The 17,900-nt window shown below is 50.8% G+C and overlaps 1 protein-coding gene across 3 annotated transcripts in view; it reads right to left on the reverse strand.

Annotated features, from left to right (window-relative positions):
* Positions 1 to 250: 250 nt before the first annotated feature.
* dgkb (diacylglycerol kinase, beta) overlaps positions 251 to 17,900 on the reverse strand; it is a 1,346,936-nt gene continuing 1,329,286 nt past the window's right edge. For all 3 annotated transcript variants that reach the window (XM_072509150.1, XM_072509148.1, XM_072509149.1), the window contains one exon: positions 251 to 1,308. In XM_072509150.1, the coding sequence (XP_072365251.1) occupies positions 1,213 to 1,308 (96 nt within the window). In that variant the 3' untranslated portion in view covers positions 251 to 1,212. The remainder of the gene's footprint in view (positions 1,309 to 17,900) is intronic.

Below are 17,900 nucleotides of genomic sequence, written 5' to 3' on the forward strand. Positions count from 1 at the left end.
ATTAAGTACGCCATCCGAGGGTCAGAGGAAGGCTTCCTGGATACTTGGAGGCAGTTCGTCAGCCTGTTCCAAAACCTGTTCGAGGCCAGCAACGAGGAGTAAGCCAGGGAAAAATAAAAATAAAAGGACTGCGCAACCCGGGGAGGGGGGGGGGGGCAGGGCAGGAAGGGGGGGGGGGGGGCAGGGCAGGAATGGGGGGGGGGCAGGGCAGGAAGGGGGGGGGGCAGGGCAGGAAGAGGGGGGTGGCAGGGCAGGAAGAGGGGATATCATAGCCCGATCCAGAGGGACGTAGTTAGTCAAATGAAGGACAAAACAAACCTCTCAGTAAAATAAAGCAAATTAGCACGGGCAAGAAAAATGTAATGTACATAAGTAACAACTGTTTATAAATATGAGAAAAGCCAATAAAAAGATTTTTAAAATAAATAAATAAATAAATTAGTTTCAGGTGGTACTAATAACAAATTCATGAATGTGTCTCAAAGAAATTCTTTTATTTTAATGGAGACATTAGCTAACACTTTAGTTTAAATATTGGACAAAGAATTTCATACGGGTTTGTTACTAATATAGCACAATTGCTTTATGTGGGTTTGCTGCACTTTAAAAGTTAATGACAGTAATTGCTATCACCTTAGCCCTCCATCCTAACCACAGGAAAGCTTTTATTGAAGTGAATGGCTTTGAGCCAAAAATAATTTCCCAATTATCACCAAAAGATAAAAGCAGTGAATGGAGGCCTGCCCTTAAACCTGAATGCAATTCATGCAATTTGAACTCGTACACCATAGAAGATAAATGCTTGTCATGCATAAACTGAAGACTAATGCTACATGTGCCTGTTAACCTTCACAATTTAATTCTTACATCCGATCATAGTAATAGCAACTGTGCAAATGAATGGTCTGCACTATTTTAATCTGGGGTAATTTTTCTGGCTTTGTGCAGGCAGGAGAAGCCTCTCTTGCCAATTGCGCCTAATGGAATTTTGGGTGTGTTTTCCATCTAACTTGGATTATTATTGTAAAACATGCCCAGTGCATGACTAAATTACCAATGTTCACTTCTGTTGGGTGAGATTCCTGACAGGAAGGCTAAAATTGTAAACTGGCCCTGATGGAGTTCTTAACTCCCATGTTCTCCTTGTTCTCACTAAAAGAAAATTGCACTGCCCAGCAGGACAGTTTTTCTCTCCCATCTTATCCTCACATCTTAGCTCCTGGTTCGCTTGATAATTGAGGAAACAAAGCCAGTCTTGGGAGGTGGAGCCTTCAACATTGGAGCCTGGTTCTTGTGACTTATTGTAATCTAAGGGAAACAAAAATATTGTAAATAATTAAAAAAATACAACAGTTGCAATTACTGCACTGCAATACAAACAATTCAAACTTACAGCATTTGAAAAATCAATGAACTTTCAGCACTTATTCTACAATGCTTATTATATCTTTGCACTCAAGATACCAATAAGGTTCCACCAGGCCAGTGAATGATCACCCAAACATTTTCCCAAACTCCATCAAGTTATCAGGGAGGGACCTAATTAAGGAAATGTTAACAGTCTAGAGCAGAAGGAAATCAGAGCATGAGTCATCTTGGATCCCTCTCACACATCTCCCAGCTGCGAATTAGATAGCAAAATGGGCATGGGTCTGGAGAGCACTTTGTCAGCTTTCGAACCTGATTCTTGTACGCTATTTTAATCCAAGAGGAACAGAACTATTCCGTAGGGTTAATTTTGACTGTGGCTGAGGTGAACACCAGTCTATTTCAATTCAGCCACCCGTTATATATCTCTCTCAATTTTAATTTCCATTTGCTGCTCCACAGCTGCCATGAAGCAATTTTTGTTTTGCTTGGGGGTAGGTAAATATTTATCAATTTTCTGCCTAGAATTCAGAAACATAAGACAGAATGTTACTGGCTCGGGGGTGATGGACTGGGAGGCAGGGCAACCAGTAAAATAGAGGGCTGCTACGTTGGGCCAGTTCCCCAGTGGTGGGCTGTGTGGTGGATTGACTGTCCACTCCATGGAGCTGGGCAGCCAATATTCAAAATTAAAGTATTAAAGCATTATTAAGCTCTTGAAGGACCCGTTGTACAATGTTTTGCCAATGACAGGAGGCAGAAGCATAGGAGGGATCATTGGAGCCAGAGGTCACATGTAGACCTAAAGTAGGGTCCATGGGCAAGAATGGCGTTCTCTGTGACTCCAATGATCTGCACCTGGGCAGGCTTCCCCTCTGATCCTTGTCTCCCAGAATTTTGGCACCTTTCACCTATTTCCCAGGATGTGCCCAGAGGTCACTGCCTCTGCAGTGCCCACCGCTCCCTGTAGCATTTTTGAGCCTTCAGAGCTGCCGGATCACTGGACTGATAGTGTCAGGAGCTCGCTAACCATCCTTAATTTTACAGCAGGCTCATAGGTGGGAAATTAAGAGGCAGCCTATGGTAAAATCACTGAGCCGGTCCCGTTACTGGCAAGTGCAAACTTGGGACCCACTTTTTGTCCCCAACACTGAGGTCCTGAAGCTGTGGTAGAATTCAGCCTAGATGGTCAGAGATAAGTAACACAGATCTGCAAGTGCCAAATTTCTGAAATTAACTTTCACTGAGAAAATAGGAACATCTCCATATTGCTGGAAAGACAAGTTATTCAAAAAGGTTATCTTTTTCATCCCAAATATTCATGCCAGAAAATTCCTATGTTATATTCCTCCTTAGCTGGACTCATGACCCCAGGGAGGAAAATCCAGATCAGTGAAAAAAAACTGCAGCAAAAGCACTTAAATACCTATTCTGATCTGGGCTACAAACACAAGTTTCTTAATTATTGGGAACTTTAATATTATCATGCAATTTCAACATCTACCTTGGATTCAAAATACTAAGAAAAGGATGCCTTTTATTTAACTAATCCTCGCACTCCACATAACGATACCTAATGATTATTCCCGAGCATTACCTTTCTTATTCTGTTGAGCAGAAAAGACTGAGCAATTGCCAACATATCACTTCATATGCTATGAAGCCACCTGAAGATTGAAATAGTAACCTTGTACATCCCTTGTATTCCTCCCATGGTGCTTGCTTGATGATTTAAAAACTTAAATAAAAATCACAAATTAATAAACTGAAATTATACAAACTTTAAGGGCAGAATTTTCTGGGAGCAGGGTTTGCCTCCCTGAGGAGCATTAATTGGCTGGAGAGAGGGCGCGTGATTCTCTGGTCTCCTTGCGCTCTCGCTCAAGCGTAACGAGGCCGGTGAACAGTGGGAGAGGCCAAAAGTGAGATCCGCGCCAGGCGCTAAACAGTTTGCAATGCAACCGGCCCGCTCCCGGAGGCAAAGTCAGGATTCTGCCGTACTTGGCGAGAAATCAATTATCACCACTTAAGCCCCATTTCCATACAATTAACGGGAGCCACCCCATATCCAACGGCCTCCTATCATTCATCGGCCTCCCCAGCAAGTGGTCACGCTGGCGCCAATTAGTACTCCTTTTGAACAACGGGAACCTGGCGGAAGGGCTTCTGTGGGAAGCCGCAGAGGTGAATAGCCATCGTTGCTCGTAGGGAAAGAGCCCGGGGGTGCTGGGATCGCCACCCCAGTGCTTGGCAGGGGAGTGGAGGACCCTCCGCAGGGGCTGCCACCATGGGTGGTGGGGAGGTGTGCTGGGGGGCAACCGCACACACCACCACCATGTCAACCTCTGGATCATGTGTATCCATTCCAAGAGCAAACCGTGACCCTGCCCGTCTGCCCCAATGACCACCCATAACCATCATCGATTGCCGAGACCTCTGGCCGTGTGGCTGAAGGCTTTTTCTAACAGTGAATTGGCAATCGTGGTTGCGTGAGCACTTCATACATGCCAAGTGGAATCCCGTGGGCGGACGGGCCATGAAGCATGTAGGAGTCATTGCCTAGCATCCCAATCACACTCTGATGCCTGGACACTATGCTTGAACACTACGGGAGGCAACACCACACATCTGAATACCCAGGGGATGGAACACAATTCCAGGGACATATCCACGGCTAGAGGGTGGGTGAGTGCCACAAGGAGGGGAGAGTGGGGGGTGGGGGGGGGGTGGGGGATGGGGCGGAGGACTGCAGAGATGGGCCAAGGATCCGGGGGTCAGCCTGCATTGCGGAATGAAATGACAGAGGCATCATAATGGTTGTGCGAAAAGGTGTTTAATAGAACAAAGAACAAAGAAATATACAGCACAGGAACAGGCCCTTCGGCCCTCCAAGCCCGTGCCGACCATGCTGCCCGACTAAACTACAATCTTCTACACTTCCTGGGTCCGTATCCTTCTATTCCCATCCTATTCATATATTTGTCAAGATGCCCCTTAAATGTCCCTATCGTCCCTGCTTCCACTACCTCCTCCGGTAGCGAGTTCCAGGCACCCACTACCCTCTGCGTAAAAAGACTTGCCTTGTACATCTACTCTAAACCTTGCCCCTCTCACCTTAAACCTATTCCGCCTAGTAATTGACCCCTCTACCCTGGGGAAAAGCCTCTGACTATCCACTCTGTCTATGCCCCTCATAATTTTGTATACCTCTATCAGGTCTCCCCTCAACCTCCTTCGTTCCAGTGAGAACAAACCGAGTTTATTCAATCGCTCCTCATAGCTAATGCCCTCCATACCAGGCAACATTCTGGTAAATCTCTTCTGCACCCTCTCTAAAGCCTCCACATCCTTCTGGTAGTGTGGCGACCAGAATTGAACACTATACTCCAAGTGTGGCCTAACTAAGGTTCTATACAGCTGCAACATGACTTGCCAATTCTTATACTCAATGCCCCGGCCAATGAAGGCAAGCATGCCGTATGCCTTCTTGACTACCTTCTCCACCTGTGTTGCCCCTTTCAATGACCTGTGGGCCTGTACTCCTAGATCTCTTTGACTTTCAATACTCTTGAGGGTTCTGCCATTCACTGTATATTCCCTACCTGCATTAGACCTTCCAAAATGCATTACCTCAAATTTGTCGGGATTAAACTCCATCTGCCATCTCTCCGCCCAAGTCTCCAGACAATCTAAATCCTGCTGTATCCTCCGACAGTCCTCATCGCTATCCGCAATTCCACCAACCTTTGTGTCGTCTGCAAACTTACTAATCAGACCAGTTACATTTTCCTCCAAATCATTTATATATACTACAAAGAGCAAAGGTCCCAGCACTGATCCCTGTGGAACACCACTGGTCACAGCCCTCCAATTAGAAAAGCATCCCTCCATTGCTACTCTCTGCCTTCTATGGCCTAGCCAGTTCTGTATCCACCTTGCCAGCTCACCCCTGATCCCGTGTGACTTCACCTTTTGTACTAGTCTACCATGAGGGACCTTGTCAAAGGCCTTACTGAAGTCCATATAGACAACATCTACTGCCCTACCTGCATCAATCATCTTAGTGACCTCCTCGAAAAACTCTATCAAGTTAGTGAGACACGACCTCCCCTTCACAAAACCGTGCTGCCTCTCACTAATACGTCCATTTGCTTCCAAATGGGAGTAGATCCTGTCTCGAAGAATTCTCTCCAGTAATTTCCCTACCACTGAAGTAAGACTCACCGGCCTGTAGTTCCCGGGATTATCCTTGCTACCCTTCTTAAACAGAGGAACAACATTGGCTATTCTCCAGTCCTCCGGGGCATCCCCTGAAGACAGCGAGGATCCAAAGATTTCTGTCAAGGCCTCAGCAATTTCCTCTCCAGCCTCCTTCAGTATTCTGGGGTAGATCCCATCAGGCCCTGGGGACTTATCTACCTTAATATTTTTTAAGACACCCAACACCTCGTCTTTTTGGATCACAATGTGACCCAGGCTATCTACACCCCCTTCTCCAGACTCAACATCTACCAATTCCTTCTCTTTGGTGAATACTGATGCAAAGTATTCATTTAGTACCTCGCCCATTTCTTCTGGCTCCACACATAGATTCCCTTGCCTATCCTTCAGTGGGCCAACCCTTTCCCTGGCTACCCTCTTGCTTTTTATGTACGTGTAAAAAGCCTTGGGATTTTCCTTAACCCTATTTGCCAATGACTTTTCGTGACCCCTTCTAGCCCTCCTGACTCCTTGCTTAAGTTCCTTCCTACTTTCCTTATATTCCACGCAGGCTTCGTCTGTTCCCAGCCTTTTAGCCCTGACAAATGCCTCCTTTTTCTTTTTGACGAGGCCTACAATATCACTCGTCATCCAAGGTTCCCGAAAATTGCCGCATATCAATATCGGGCCCGACCCGGTATTCTCCGGACCTCTGCGATTCTCCTCCTCCGATGGGTCGAGTTACCAACGCCGTGGTTCACTTGTGCTTCAGGCTCTCTCCAGGTTTGGGGGAGGGGGTTAGGGTTACGGGTGGCTGCTGAGGGAGAGAGAGAGGAGGTAGGACATGGAGAGGAGCAACTGCGGGCTGCCGGGCCAGACACTGGCCAGGCTGGCTGGGGTGGGGGGGGAGAAGAGGGACAATGGGGGGAACAGGCCGAGTGGCCAGGACTGGGGTGGTGTCCAGGCACGGTCCGCCGTTATGGTGGCCATCTTGCTGCGCATCCACTGAACACCCACTGAACACCCACTTTGACCTCTGGTTCTGCAGAGTGGCACTAGCAGTATGGGTGCCCCCACCCCAACACCCCACCCTCCGCCAACCGCCACCCCCCTGCCTGGCTGCCACCCACTGGTGGCCTACCTAGGGCAATGCCAACCAATGGTATCCCTGGCATCAGGGACGGGCGCCAGGGCCAGAGACCCGCACGATGCTGGCCACCGATGGGGTCAAAGGTGCGGGGATCGTGAGGAGGGAGGGAATTGTGGGAGCAGTGCCGACCGGGGTCACCATGGCGCTCAGTGGACCTGGCTGGGCATTGGGGGTACACACCATGCTAACATGTCGGCCTTTCACCCCCCGCAAACAATGGATATTGGAATTCAACCAGCTGTGGCAGCCTTCCTGCTAGTCCCCGTTGTCTTGGGGGATGCCAAGTGGCTGTACGAGGTGGGCGCTGCTCGAGGAGGAGGAAGCTGCAGCAGCAGAGCGTGCAGCAGAGGGACAGCTGGTGGTCACCCAGGTTGGAGAGCCGGCTGCCCAATAGGCCAAAGAGGAAGAGGTGCCAAAGAGGCGCCGCATGAGGCCTCGTGAGTACCGGCACAGCCTGTCATTCGAGGACCTGCCGGACCGGGTATGCCGTTGAAGACTCCAGCAGAGCAGAGAGACAGTGCGACATATCTGCCAGATAAACATGTCACCGTGGGGGTATGAGGGAGGACACCCGCTCCCGGTGGCTATCAAAGTGACGGTCTCTCTGAACCTTTACGCCATGGGGTCCTTCCAGGAGCCAAGTGGGGACCTGTCCGGAATCTCACAGACCTCGATGCACAGGTGCATCTGTGCTGTCATGGAGGCCCTATATGATCAGGCGGCTCAATACACCCACTTTAACGTGCACCGAGCCCACCAGGATACTTAGGCAGCAGGGTTCGCCGCCATCGTCGGGATGCCTTAGGTCACTGTGCACAATGCCTTCATCCTGGCACACTCAAAGATTCCTGACATGTTCGGGATGCACTCCCAGTTGGGGGTCTGGATCCTGGGTGTCAGGGACTATTCACTGAGGTTGTGGCTGATGCCGCCTATACAGAGGCCACAGACCGACGCGGAGACCCGCTACAAAGAAGCCCATGTAGCGACCAGGAGCGTTGGATTGAGCGGTGCTTTGGCCTCCTGAAGATGCAGTTCAAGTGCCTTGACTGTTCTGGAGGGGCCCTCCAGTATGATGCTGAGATGGTCGCCTGCATTGTGGTGGCCAGCTGCATCATTCACAACATTGCACAGCCAGACCTCGTCCGATGAGGAGGATGCAGGGAAAGGTGAGGATCATAGAATCATAGAATTTACAGTGCAGAAGGAGGCCATTCGGCCCATCGAGTCTGCACCGGCCCTTGGAAAGTGTACTCCACTTTAAAAAAAATAATTTAGAGTACCCAATTAATTTTTTCCAATTAAGGGGCAATTTAGCATGTTCAATCCACCTACCTTGAACATCCATGGGTTGTGGGTGTGAAACCCACGCAGACACGGAGAGAATGTGCAAACTCCACACGGACAGTGGCCCAGAGCCGGGATCGAACCTGGGACCTCGGCGCCGTGAGATTGCAGTGCTACCACTGCGCCGCCGTGCTGCCCTGAGTGTATTCCACTTAAGCCCACTCCTCCACTCTATCTCCATAACTCAGTCACCCCACCTAACCTTTTTGGACACTAAGGGCAATTTATCATGGATAGTGGGAGGAAACCGGAGCACTCGGAGAAAACCCACGCAGACATGGGGAGAAAGTGCAGACTTCGCACAGACAGTGGCCTAAGCCTCGAACCGAACCTGGGACCCTGGAGCTGCGAAGCAACTGTGCTAACCACTGTGCTACCGTGCCGCCCGGATGGACACCACATGGGGCCCAGGCAGGCACGGGAGGCCGCAAGAAGTGTGCGCCAGGGTCAAAGCGCACGGTACGCACAGATCGCCTCCAGGTTCACCGACTGGGGCGTGGGGGTGGAGGGGTGGGACTGACCAGGGGCACAGACACCGCATCACCCCCCCACAACCCCTCACTCCCCTGCTGCATACGGGGTGGGGACCCAGGGTTGGCAGTAACAGCGGGTCTGGTCCATGGAGTGAAGGATGATGACAATCAGCCCTGCGATGAGCTCTGGTGTCTGACTGCTGCCCAGGGTAGCACTTTCCACCATCTTCCTGATCCCTGCATGCGAGCTGGCCATTGCATCACATGGTCCCATCGAATCCCCGGGGTGGCGGTGGTGGGGACGGTTGGGGGCAGGGGGGGGAGAGGAGCGGTGGAACATGGGCCACCCAGTGGGTCCACCCATTCCCCCGCCAAAGTCTGTCCATTCTCTCCCTCCCCCCCTCCCCCCACCCTGGCCAGCCCACCCCTCACACCCATCTGGTGGATCACTGAGACAGGTTGTAATAGTGGCAACAGGTGTTTAATGTGCACTAAAAGACACAGATTTGTGCCCTAGCCCCTACAGCTAAACTGTGCTCTGCACCTATGCCAACTTAACTGGTGTCTTATGGTCTTAGGGGCGCTAACACTATGTTTAGGTGGTTCCCCAGATGGTACAGCAGGAGTGGGGGCGGCTTGGTGTGATTCCTACTCTGCGACCTGGGGTGACTAGAGCTGGATGGGCCCGGCTGCTGCTCAGGTGTCCTGGGTGGCCTGATGCCATCCTGTTCTACCCACTGCCCACCAGATGCATCAGGGGGCATACTGCGGTGTTCCGGTACGGGCCCCATCACCGCCTCATCCCTTGGGGTGCCCGATGTCCCCCAGGCTACTCCATGTGTGTGAGGGGAGCTATCCCCTGAGGCTTCCCTGCCACCTGGCACTGCCAGTTCTGGAAGCCCACTCTGGTTTCGACCAGCGTCTGCTCGCTCACAGTTAAGGAGCACAGAGAGTGGATCATTGCTCTCTGGGACTGCAACACATCAAGCTACGCCTGTGCCACCACCTTTTGGGTTTGTGTCACCACAGCCGGTTGTCATAATATACACCAGTATATCATGGTGCAGATACACACACACTGATGGACACACAGCAAGACCAATCAACACACACAACACCGCAGCCAATCACCAGTTAGAGCACACTCACTATAAAGACAGGGGGCATCAGAGTTCCTGCTCATTCGGGATACAGCCTCCGACAAGGACACATCGGACAGCACAGATCCTCACCATGTGCTGAGTGCATAGACTGGTTCGGACAGGCATAGGTCTTTAGTTTAATCTAACATCGTGTTAACCCACAGTGAAAGTATGTTCAACAGTTTCTAACTTAATAAAATAGTGTTGCACTATTTTAAGTGTTGGTGGCCTGTATGTGTTCCACAGATCCAGAGCACCCAACACATCATGATACCAGGAGTTGAGGGATATTAGAACTTCTTAGACCTACCTGCAAGTGATCTGCCTTCCACCAGCATACAGCCATCCTGCAAAATGGACAGCGTCCGCCCGCCGCCGCCGCTCCGCATCACCGGTAACTTCGGGGCCAACTGGAAGATATTCAAACAACGCTTCCAGCTCTACCTTGAAGCCACAGACCGGGAAGATGCCTCGGACACCAGGAACATCGCTCTCTTCCTATCCACGGCCGGGGAACATGCCATCCACATTTTCAATTCTCTCACCTTTGCTGATGATGAAGATAAATCAAAATTCAAGACGGTCCTCCTCAAGTTTGACACTCACTGCAACACAGAGGTGAATGAAAGTTTCGAGCGCTATGTATTCCAACAGCATTTGCAGGGTATGGATGAACCTTTCCAGTCCTTTCTCACCCACCTCCGCATCCTTGCGCAGTCCTGTAATTACAGGCCCACCTCCGACTCCATGATACGCGACCAGATCGTTTTCGGTGTTCAGTCGGATCCCCTACGCCAGCAGCTCCTCACGGTAAAGCAGCTCACCCTAGCGACCGCCATCGAGACCTGCGTGCTGCACGAACACGCCACTCGTCGGTATTCCCACATCCAAGCGGCTGAAACGGCGCGGCAAGGTCCCCACGAGGCAGAATGAGTCCAAGCAATCAAGCAACTCCAGGGTCTCAGCCTGGATGAGGGCGTCCATTTCGCACGCTTTTCACGGACTCCCGCGCTTGTGCGCACCGAACAAGGGGACGTCGACGAACGTACTGCGCAGGTGTGCACCACGTACGGCCGCACCACGCAGCACGGTGGCGCAGCGAATGTACTGACGCTACAACGTGCGGCAACTGTGTCCCCGAAGCAAAGAATCCAGCCTCTCGGTTTACAGCATTGATCCGGACGATGAGTGGTGTGCCACCCTTACGGACAACCAGTCCCAAATACGATTCCGCCTGGACACTGGTGCCTCCGCCAATCTCATTGCGCGGTCTGACCTCCAAAGCCTTCGTGTCAAACCAGCCATCCTCCCAAGAGCCTGCCAGCTATTAGATTATAATGGCAATGCCATTGCTGCCAGCGGCTCGTGTCAACTTGAAGTGACGCAGAGGTCACGCAAAGCCATCCTTCCCTTTGCAATCATGGGTTCCTCGAAAGCCTCCCTGCTTGGCGCGCAGGCATGCAAGCTGTTGAACCTAGTTCAGAGAGTTCACTCTCTCTCTCCTGCTGATGGGCCTGCCTTTCAGGACACCGACTTCAGGGCGCAACTCGACGTCATTATCAACCAATACCACGATGTCTTCGAGGGCATGGGCACGCTCCCGTACACCTACAAGATTTTATTAAAACCGAATACCACGCCTGTGGTGCACGCACCTCGCAGGGTCCCAGCACCCCTTAAGGACCGCCTCAAGCAGCAGCTGCAGGACCTCCAGAACCAAGGGGTGATTTCCAAAGTCACGGAACCGACCGACTGGGTCAGTTCCATGGTATGTGTAAAAAAGCCTTCCGGCGAATTGAGAATTTGCATTGATCCCAAGGATCTAAATCGCAATATCACGAGGGAGCATTATCCAATTCCCAAGCGCGAAGAGCTCACATGCGAGATGGCTCGCGCCAAGCTCTTCACCAAACTCAACGCCTCAAAAGGATTCTGGCAAATCCAGCTCGATAAATCCAGAAGGAAACTGTGCACATTTAATACCCCCTTTGGCAGATATTGTTACAACAGGATGCCGTTCAAGATTATATCTGCATCAGAAGTGTTCCATAGGATTATGGAACAAATGATGGAAGGTATTGAAGGTGTTCGCGGCTGTGTCGATGAAATAATCATTTGGTCCACCACCCCGCAGGAGCATGTTAGTCACCTCCAGTGCGTATTCAAACGTATACGTGAGCAGGGCCTCTGCCTCAACAGGACCAAATGCTCTTTTGACGACAGACTTCCAATGGCTCGCTGCCCACGAGCGCGAATGGAGAGAACTCAAAACAAAACTGACCACGGCCCCACTCTTAGCTTTCTTTGATCCAGCAAAGGAGACCAAAATTTCGACCGATGCCAGTCAATCCGGCATTGGGGCAGTGCTCCTTCAACGTGATGAGGCCTCATCATGGGTCCCCGTTGCATATGCGTCACGTATTCTTCTCAAGCTCTGGCGATATGGCTTCCAACTGGTATACATCCCAGTCAAAGACCTCATCATTGCGGACGCTCTCTCCAGGGCAGTCAACACTCCATGTGACCCAGCGGGATTTGTCTGCCAGGTTGACGCCCATGTGGCATTCGCGGCCTCCAATCTACCTGCCACAGATGAACGCCTCATCCACATTCGCCGCGAGACGGCGGCTGACCCCTTGCTACAGCATGTCATGCGCCACCTAACCGATGGGTGGCTCAAGGGCCAATGCTCTTTTACTCAGACGGAACTCAAGTTCCTCGGGGACCACATCTCCCAGTTGGGTGTGCGACCGGATGCGGACAAGGTAGCTGCCATCACAGCCATGAAAACACCAGAGGACAAGAAGGCGGTCCTCCGATTTCTGGGCATGGTCAATTTTTTAGGGATGTTTATCCCTAACCTCGCCTCTCATACCACGTCTGTCAGGAACCTGGTCAGGAAGACAACAGACTTCCAATGGCTCGCTGCCCACGAGCACGAATGGAGAGAACTCAAAACAAAACTGACCACGGCCCCACTCTTAGCTTTCTTTGATCCAGCAAAGGAGACCAAAATTTCGACCGATGCCAGTCAATCCGGCATTGGGGCAGTGCTCCTTCAACGTGATGAGGCCTCATCATGGGCCCCCGTTGCATATGCGTCACGTATTCTTCTCAAGCTCCGGCGATATGACTTCCAGCTGGTATACACCCCAGGCAAAGACCTCATCATTGCGGACGCTCTCTCCAGGGCAGTCAACACTCCATGTGACCCAGCGGGATTTGTCTGCCAGGTTGACGCCCATGTGGCATTCGCGGCCTCCAATCTACCTGCCACAGATGAACGCCTCGTCCACATTCGCCGCGAGACGGCGGCTGACCCCTTGCTACAGCGTGTCATGCGCCACCTAACCGATGGGTGGCTCAAGGGCCAATGCCCTCAGTTCTATAATGTCAGAGATGATCTGGCGGTAGTAGACGGGGTTCTTCTAAAACTGGACCGCATTGTTATCCCGCAAAGCATGCGCCAACTTGTCCTGGAACAACTATACGAGGGCCACCTTGGCGTGGAAAAGTGCCGCCGACGGGCCCGAGAGGCAGTGTACTGGCCCGGCATTAATGAGGACATAGCCAACACAGTGCTCAACTGCCCCACTTGTCAGCGCTTCCAGCCGGTCTAACCACATGAGACCCTGCAGCCCCATGAGTTGGTCACGTCACCATGGACCAAGGTGGGCATCGACCTTTTCCATGCGCTGGATAGAGACTATGTCCTGATCGTGGACTACTTTTCGAATTACCCGGAGGTGATACGGTTGCACGACATCACCTCGTCTGCAGTCATTCGTGCATGTAAAGAAACCTTTGCTCGACATGGCATCCCGCTCACGGTTATGTCGGACAATTGCCCCTGCTTCGCCAGCCAGGAATGGTTCAACTTTGCCAGGCAGTACAATTTTGCCCATGTGACATCCAGTCCCCTGTGCCCCCAATCCAACGGCAATGCGGAGAAGGGAGTACATATAGTCAAACGGCTCCTATGCAAGGCTGCCGATGTTGGGTCCGATTTCTACCTTGCCTTGCTGGCCTATCGCTCCGTTCCGCTGTCCAGTGGCCTGTCGCCTGCCCAGTTACTCATGGGTCGTACCCTGAGGACGACGGTGCCGTCCATCCATGTCCCAACCCTCGACCACGTTCCGGTCCGTCGCCGATGTCTCGTGCACAGCACAAGGCGACTCATGACTCCTGTGCAGCTGATCTCCCTGCTCTGGCTCCAGATGACAACGTCCGCGTCCATCTTCTGGATGGGGGCTGGTCTGCAACCGCTGTTGTCCTTCGGCAGGTGGTCCACCGTTCGTTCCTGGTTCGTCTGCCGGATAGCTCTATTCTCCGCCGCAATCGACGCGCCCTTCGTCTCGTTCCACGCTCGCCACGTGATCCTCCACTGTCGCCTCGCCCTCCTGCTGATCCTGCCACGGACTATGCAGAGCTCCCTGTCACTCTGCATCCCCCTGACTCTGACGCAGTCCAGCCCGCTCCTGAACTGGCGGCTCTCGACCCACCCTTGAGGCGGTCAACCAGAATTCATCGCCCACCTCAGAGACTTGATTTATGAACTTTGCGGACTTAGAGACTCTCTGAATTGTTTCGTTGCTTTGTTTGATCGTTTCCCTGGTTTGTATATAGTGTTAATCTCGTTATTCTTGTTGCATACTGCTTCTCTGCACCAGGCACCTTCCCATGTAAGTAGCTTAGTTCTCATGTGCGTAGTCCTGTAAATATGTATTCGAACCCCACACGTAGTTAGGAACATTCTCACCATACATTAGAGGGGTACCAATATTCTGGGGGGGAAATTTGCTAATGCTCTTCGGGAGGGTTTAAACTAGTTCAGCAGGGCTTGGGAACCTGAATTGTAGCTCCAGTATACAGGAGGTTGAGAGTAGTGAGGTCATGAGTAGGGTTTCAAAGTTGCAGGAGTGTACCGGCAGGCAGGAAGGTGGTCACGGGCAGCACGGTAACATTGTGGATAGCACAATTGCTTCACAGCTCCAGGGTCCCAGGTTCGATTCCGGCTTGGGTCACTGTCTGTGTGGAGTCTGCACATCCTCCCCGTGTGTGCGTGGGTTTCCTCCGGGTGCTCCGGTTTCCTCCCACAGTCCAAAGATGTGCAGGTTAGGTGGATTGGCCATGATAAATTGCCCTTAGTGTTCAAAATTGCCCTTAGTGTTGGGTGGGGTTACTGGGTTATGGGGATAGGGTGGCGGTGTTGACCTTGGGTAGGGTGCTCTTTCCACGAGCCGGTGCAGACTCGATGGGCCGAATGGCCTCCTTCTGCACTGTAAATTCTATGATGATTAAAGTGTGTCTTCTTCAGGGGAGCAGCCCCAAGTCATGGTCCACATAGGTCCCAACGACATAGGTAGGAAAAGGGATGGGGATGTAAGGCAGGAATTCAGGGAGCTAGGGTGAAAACTTAGATCTAGGACAAACAGAGTTATTATCTCTGGGTTGTTACCCGTGCCACGTGATAGCGAGACGAGGAATAGGGAGAGAGAGGAGTTGAACACGTGGCTACAGGGATGGTGCAGGAGGGAGGGTTTCAGATTTCTGGATAATTGGGGCTCATTCTGGGGTCGGTGGGCCCTCTACAAACGGGATGGTCTGCACCTGGACCAGAGGGGTACGAATATTCAGGGGGGGAAATTTGCTAATGCTCTTCGGGAGGGTTTAAACTAGTTCAGCAGGGGCTTGGGAACCTGAATTGTAGCTCCAGTGTACAGGAGGTTGAGAATAGTGAGGTCATGAGTAGGGTTTCAACGTTGCAGGAGTGTACCGGCAGGCAGGAAGGTGGTTTAAAGTGTGTCTTCTTCAATGCCAGGAGCATCCGGAATAAGGTGGGTGAACTTGCGGCATGGGTTGGTACCTGGGACTTCGATGTTGTGGCCATTTCGGAGACATGGATAGAGCAGGGACAGGAATGGTTGTTGCAGGTGCCAGGATTTAGATATTTCAGTAAGCTCAGGGAAGGTGGTAAGAGAGGGGGAGGGGTGGCATTGTTAGTCAAGGACAGTATGACGGTGGCAGAAAGGACGTTTGATGAGGACTCGTCTACTGAGGTAGTATGGGCTGAGGTTAGAAACAGGAAAGGGGAGGTCACCCTGTTGGGGGTTTTCTATAGGCCTCCGAAAAGTTCCAGAGATGTAGAGGAGAGGATTGCAAAGAAGATTCTGGATAGGAGCGAAAGCAACAGGGTAGTTGTTATGGGGGACTTTAACTTTCCAAATATTGACTGGAAACGCTACAGTTTGAGTACATTAGATGGGTCCGTTTTTGTCCAATGTGTGCAGGAGGGTTTCCTGACACAGTATGTAGATAGGCCAACGAGGGGAGAGGCCATATTGGATTTGGTGCTGGGTAATGAACCAGGACAGGTGTTAGATTTGGAGGTAGGTGAGCACTTTGGTGATAGTGACCACAATTTGATTACGTTTACTTGAGTGATAGAAAGGGATAGGTATATACCGCAGGGCAAGAGTTATATCTGGGGGAAAGGCAATTATGATGCGATGAGGCAAGACTTAGGATACATCGGATGGAGAGGAAAACTGCAGGGGATGGGCACAATGGAAATGTGGAGCTTGTTCAAGGAACAGCTACTGCGTATCCTTGATAAGTATGTACCTGTCAGGCAGGGAGGAAGTGGTCGAGTGAGGGAACCGTGGTTTACTTAAGCAGTCGAAACACTTGTCAAGAGGAAGAAGGAGACTTATGTAAAGATGAGACATGAAGGTTCAGTTAGGGCGCTCGAGAGTTACAAGTTAGCTAGGAAGGACCTAAAGAGAGAGCTAAGAAGAGCCAGGAGGGGACATGAGAAGTCTTTGGCAGGTAGGATCAAGGATAACCCAAAAGCTTTCTATAGATATGTCAGGAATAAAAGAATGACTAGGGTAAGAGTAGGGCCAGTCAAGGACAGTAGTGGGAAGTTGTGCTTGGAGTCCGAGGAGATAGGAGAGGTGCTAAATGAATATTTTTCGTCAGTATTCACACAGGAAAAAGACAATGTTGTCGAGGAGAATACTGACATTCAGGCAACTAGACTAGAAGGGTTTGAGGTTCATAAGGAGGAGGTGTTAACAATTCTGGAAAGTGTGAAAATAGATAAGTCACCTGGGCCAGATGGGATTTATCCTAGGATTCTCTGGGAAGCTAGGGATGAGATTGCTGAGCCTTTGGCCTTGATCTTTAAGTCATCTTTGTCGACAGGAATAGTGCCAGAAGACTGGAGGATAGCAAATGTTGTCCCCTTGTTCAAGAAGGGGAGTAGAGATAACCCCGGTAACTATAGACCAGTGAGCCTTACTTCTGTTGTGGGAAAAATCTTGGAAAGGTTTATAAGAGATAGGATGTATAATCATCTGGAAAGGAATAATTTGATTAGAGATAGTCAACACGGTTTTGTGAAGGGTAGGTCGTGCCTCACAAACCTTATTGAGTTCTTTGAGAAGGTGACCAAACAGGTGGATGAGGGTAAAGCAGTTGATATGGTGTATATGGATTTCAGTAAAGCATTTGATAAGGTTCCCCATGGTAGGCTACTGCAGAAAATACGGAGGCATGGGATTCAGGGTGATTTAGCAGTTTGGATCAGAAATTGGCTAGCTGGAAGAAGACAAAGGGTGGTGGCTGATGGGAAATGTTCAGACTGGAGTCCAGTTACTAGTGGTGTACCACAAGGATCTGTTTTGGGGCCACTGCTGTTTGTCATTTTTATAAATGACCTGGAGGAGGGCGTAGAAGGATGGGTGAGTAAATTTGCAGATGACACTAAAGTCGGTGGAGTTGTGGACAGTGCGGAAGGATGTTACAAGTTACAGAGGGACATAGATAAGCTGCAGTGCTGGGCTGAGAGGTGGCAAATGGAGTTTAATGCAGAAAAGTGTGAGGTGATTCATTTTGGAAGGAATAACAGGAAGACTGAGTACTGGGCTAATGGTAAGATTCTTGGCAGTGTGGATGAGCAGAGAGATCTCGGTGTGCATGTACATAGATCCCTGAAAGTTGCCACCCAGGTTGAGAGGGTTGTTAAGAAGGCATACGGTGTGTTAGCTTTTGTTGGTAGAGGGATATAGTTTAGGAGCCATGAGGTCATGTTGCAGCTATACAACACTCTGGTGCGGCCGTATTTGGAGTATTGCGTGCAATTCTGGTCGTCACATTATAGGAAGGATGTGGAAGCATTGGAAAGGGTGCAGAGGAGATTTACCAGAATGTTGCCTG

This window comes from Scyliorhinus torazame, chromosome 6, assembly GCF_047496885.1.
Source record: "Scyliorhinus torazame isolate Kashiwa2021f chromosome 6, sScyTor2.1, whole genome shotgun sequence".
NCBI lineage: Eukaryota > Metazoa > Chordata > Chondrichthyes > Carcharhiniformes > Scyliorhinidae > Scyliorhinus > Scyliorhinus torazame.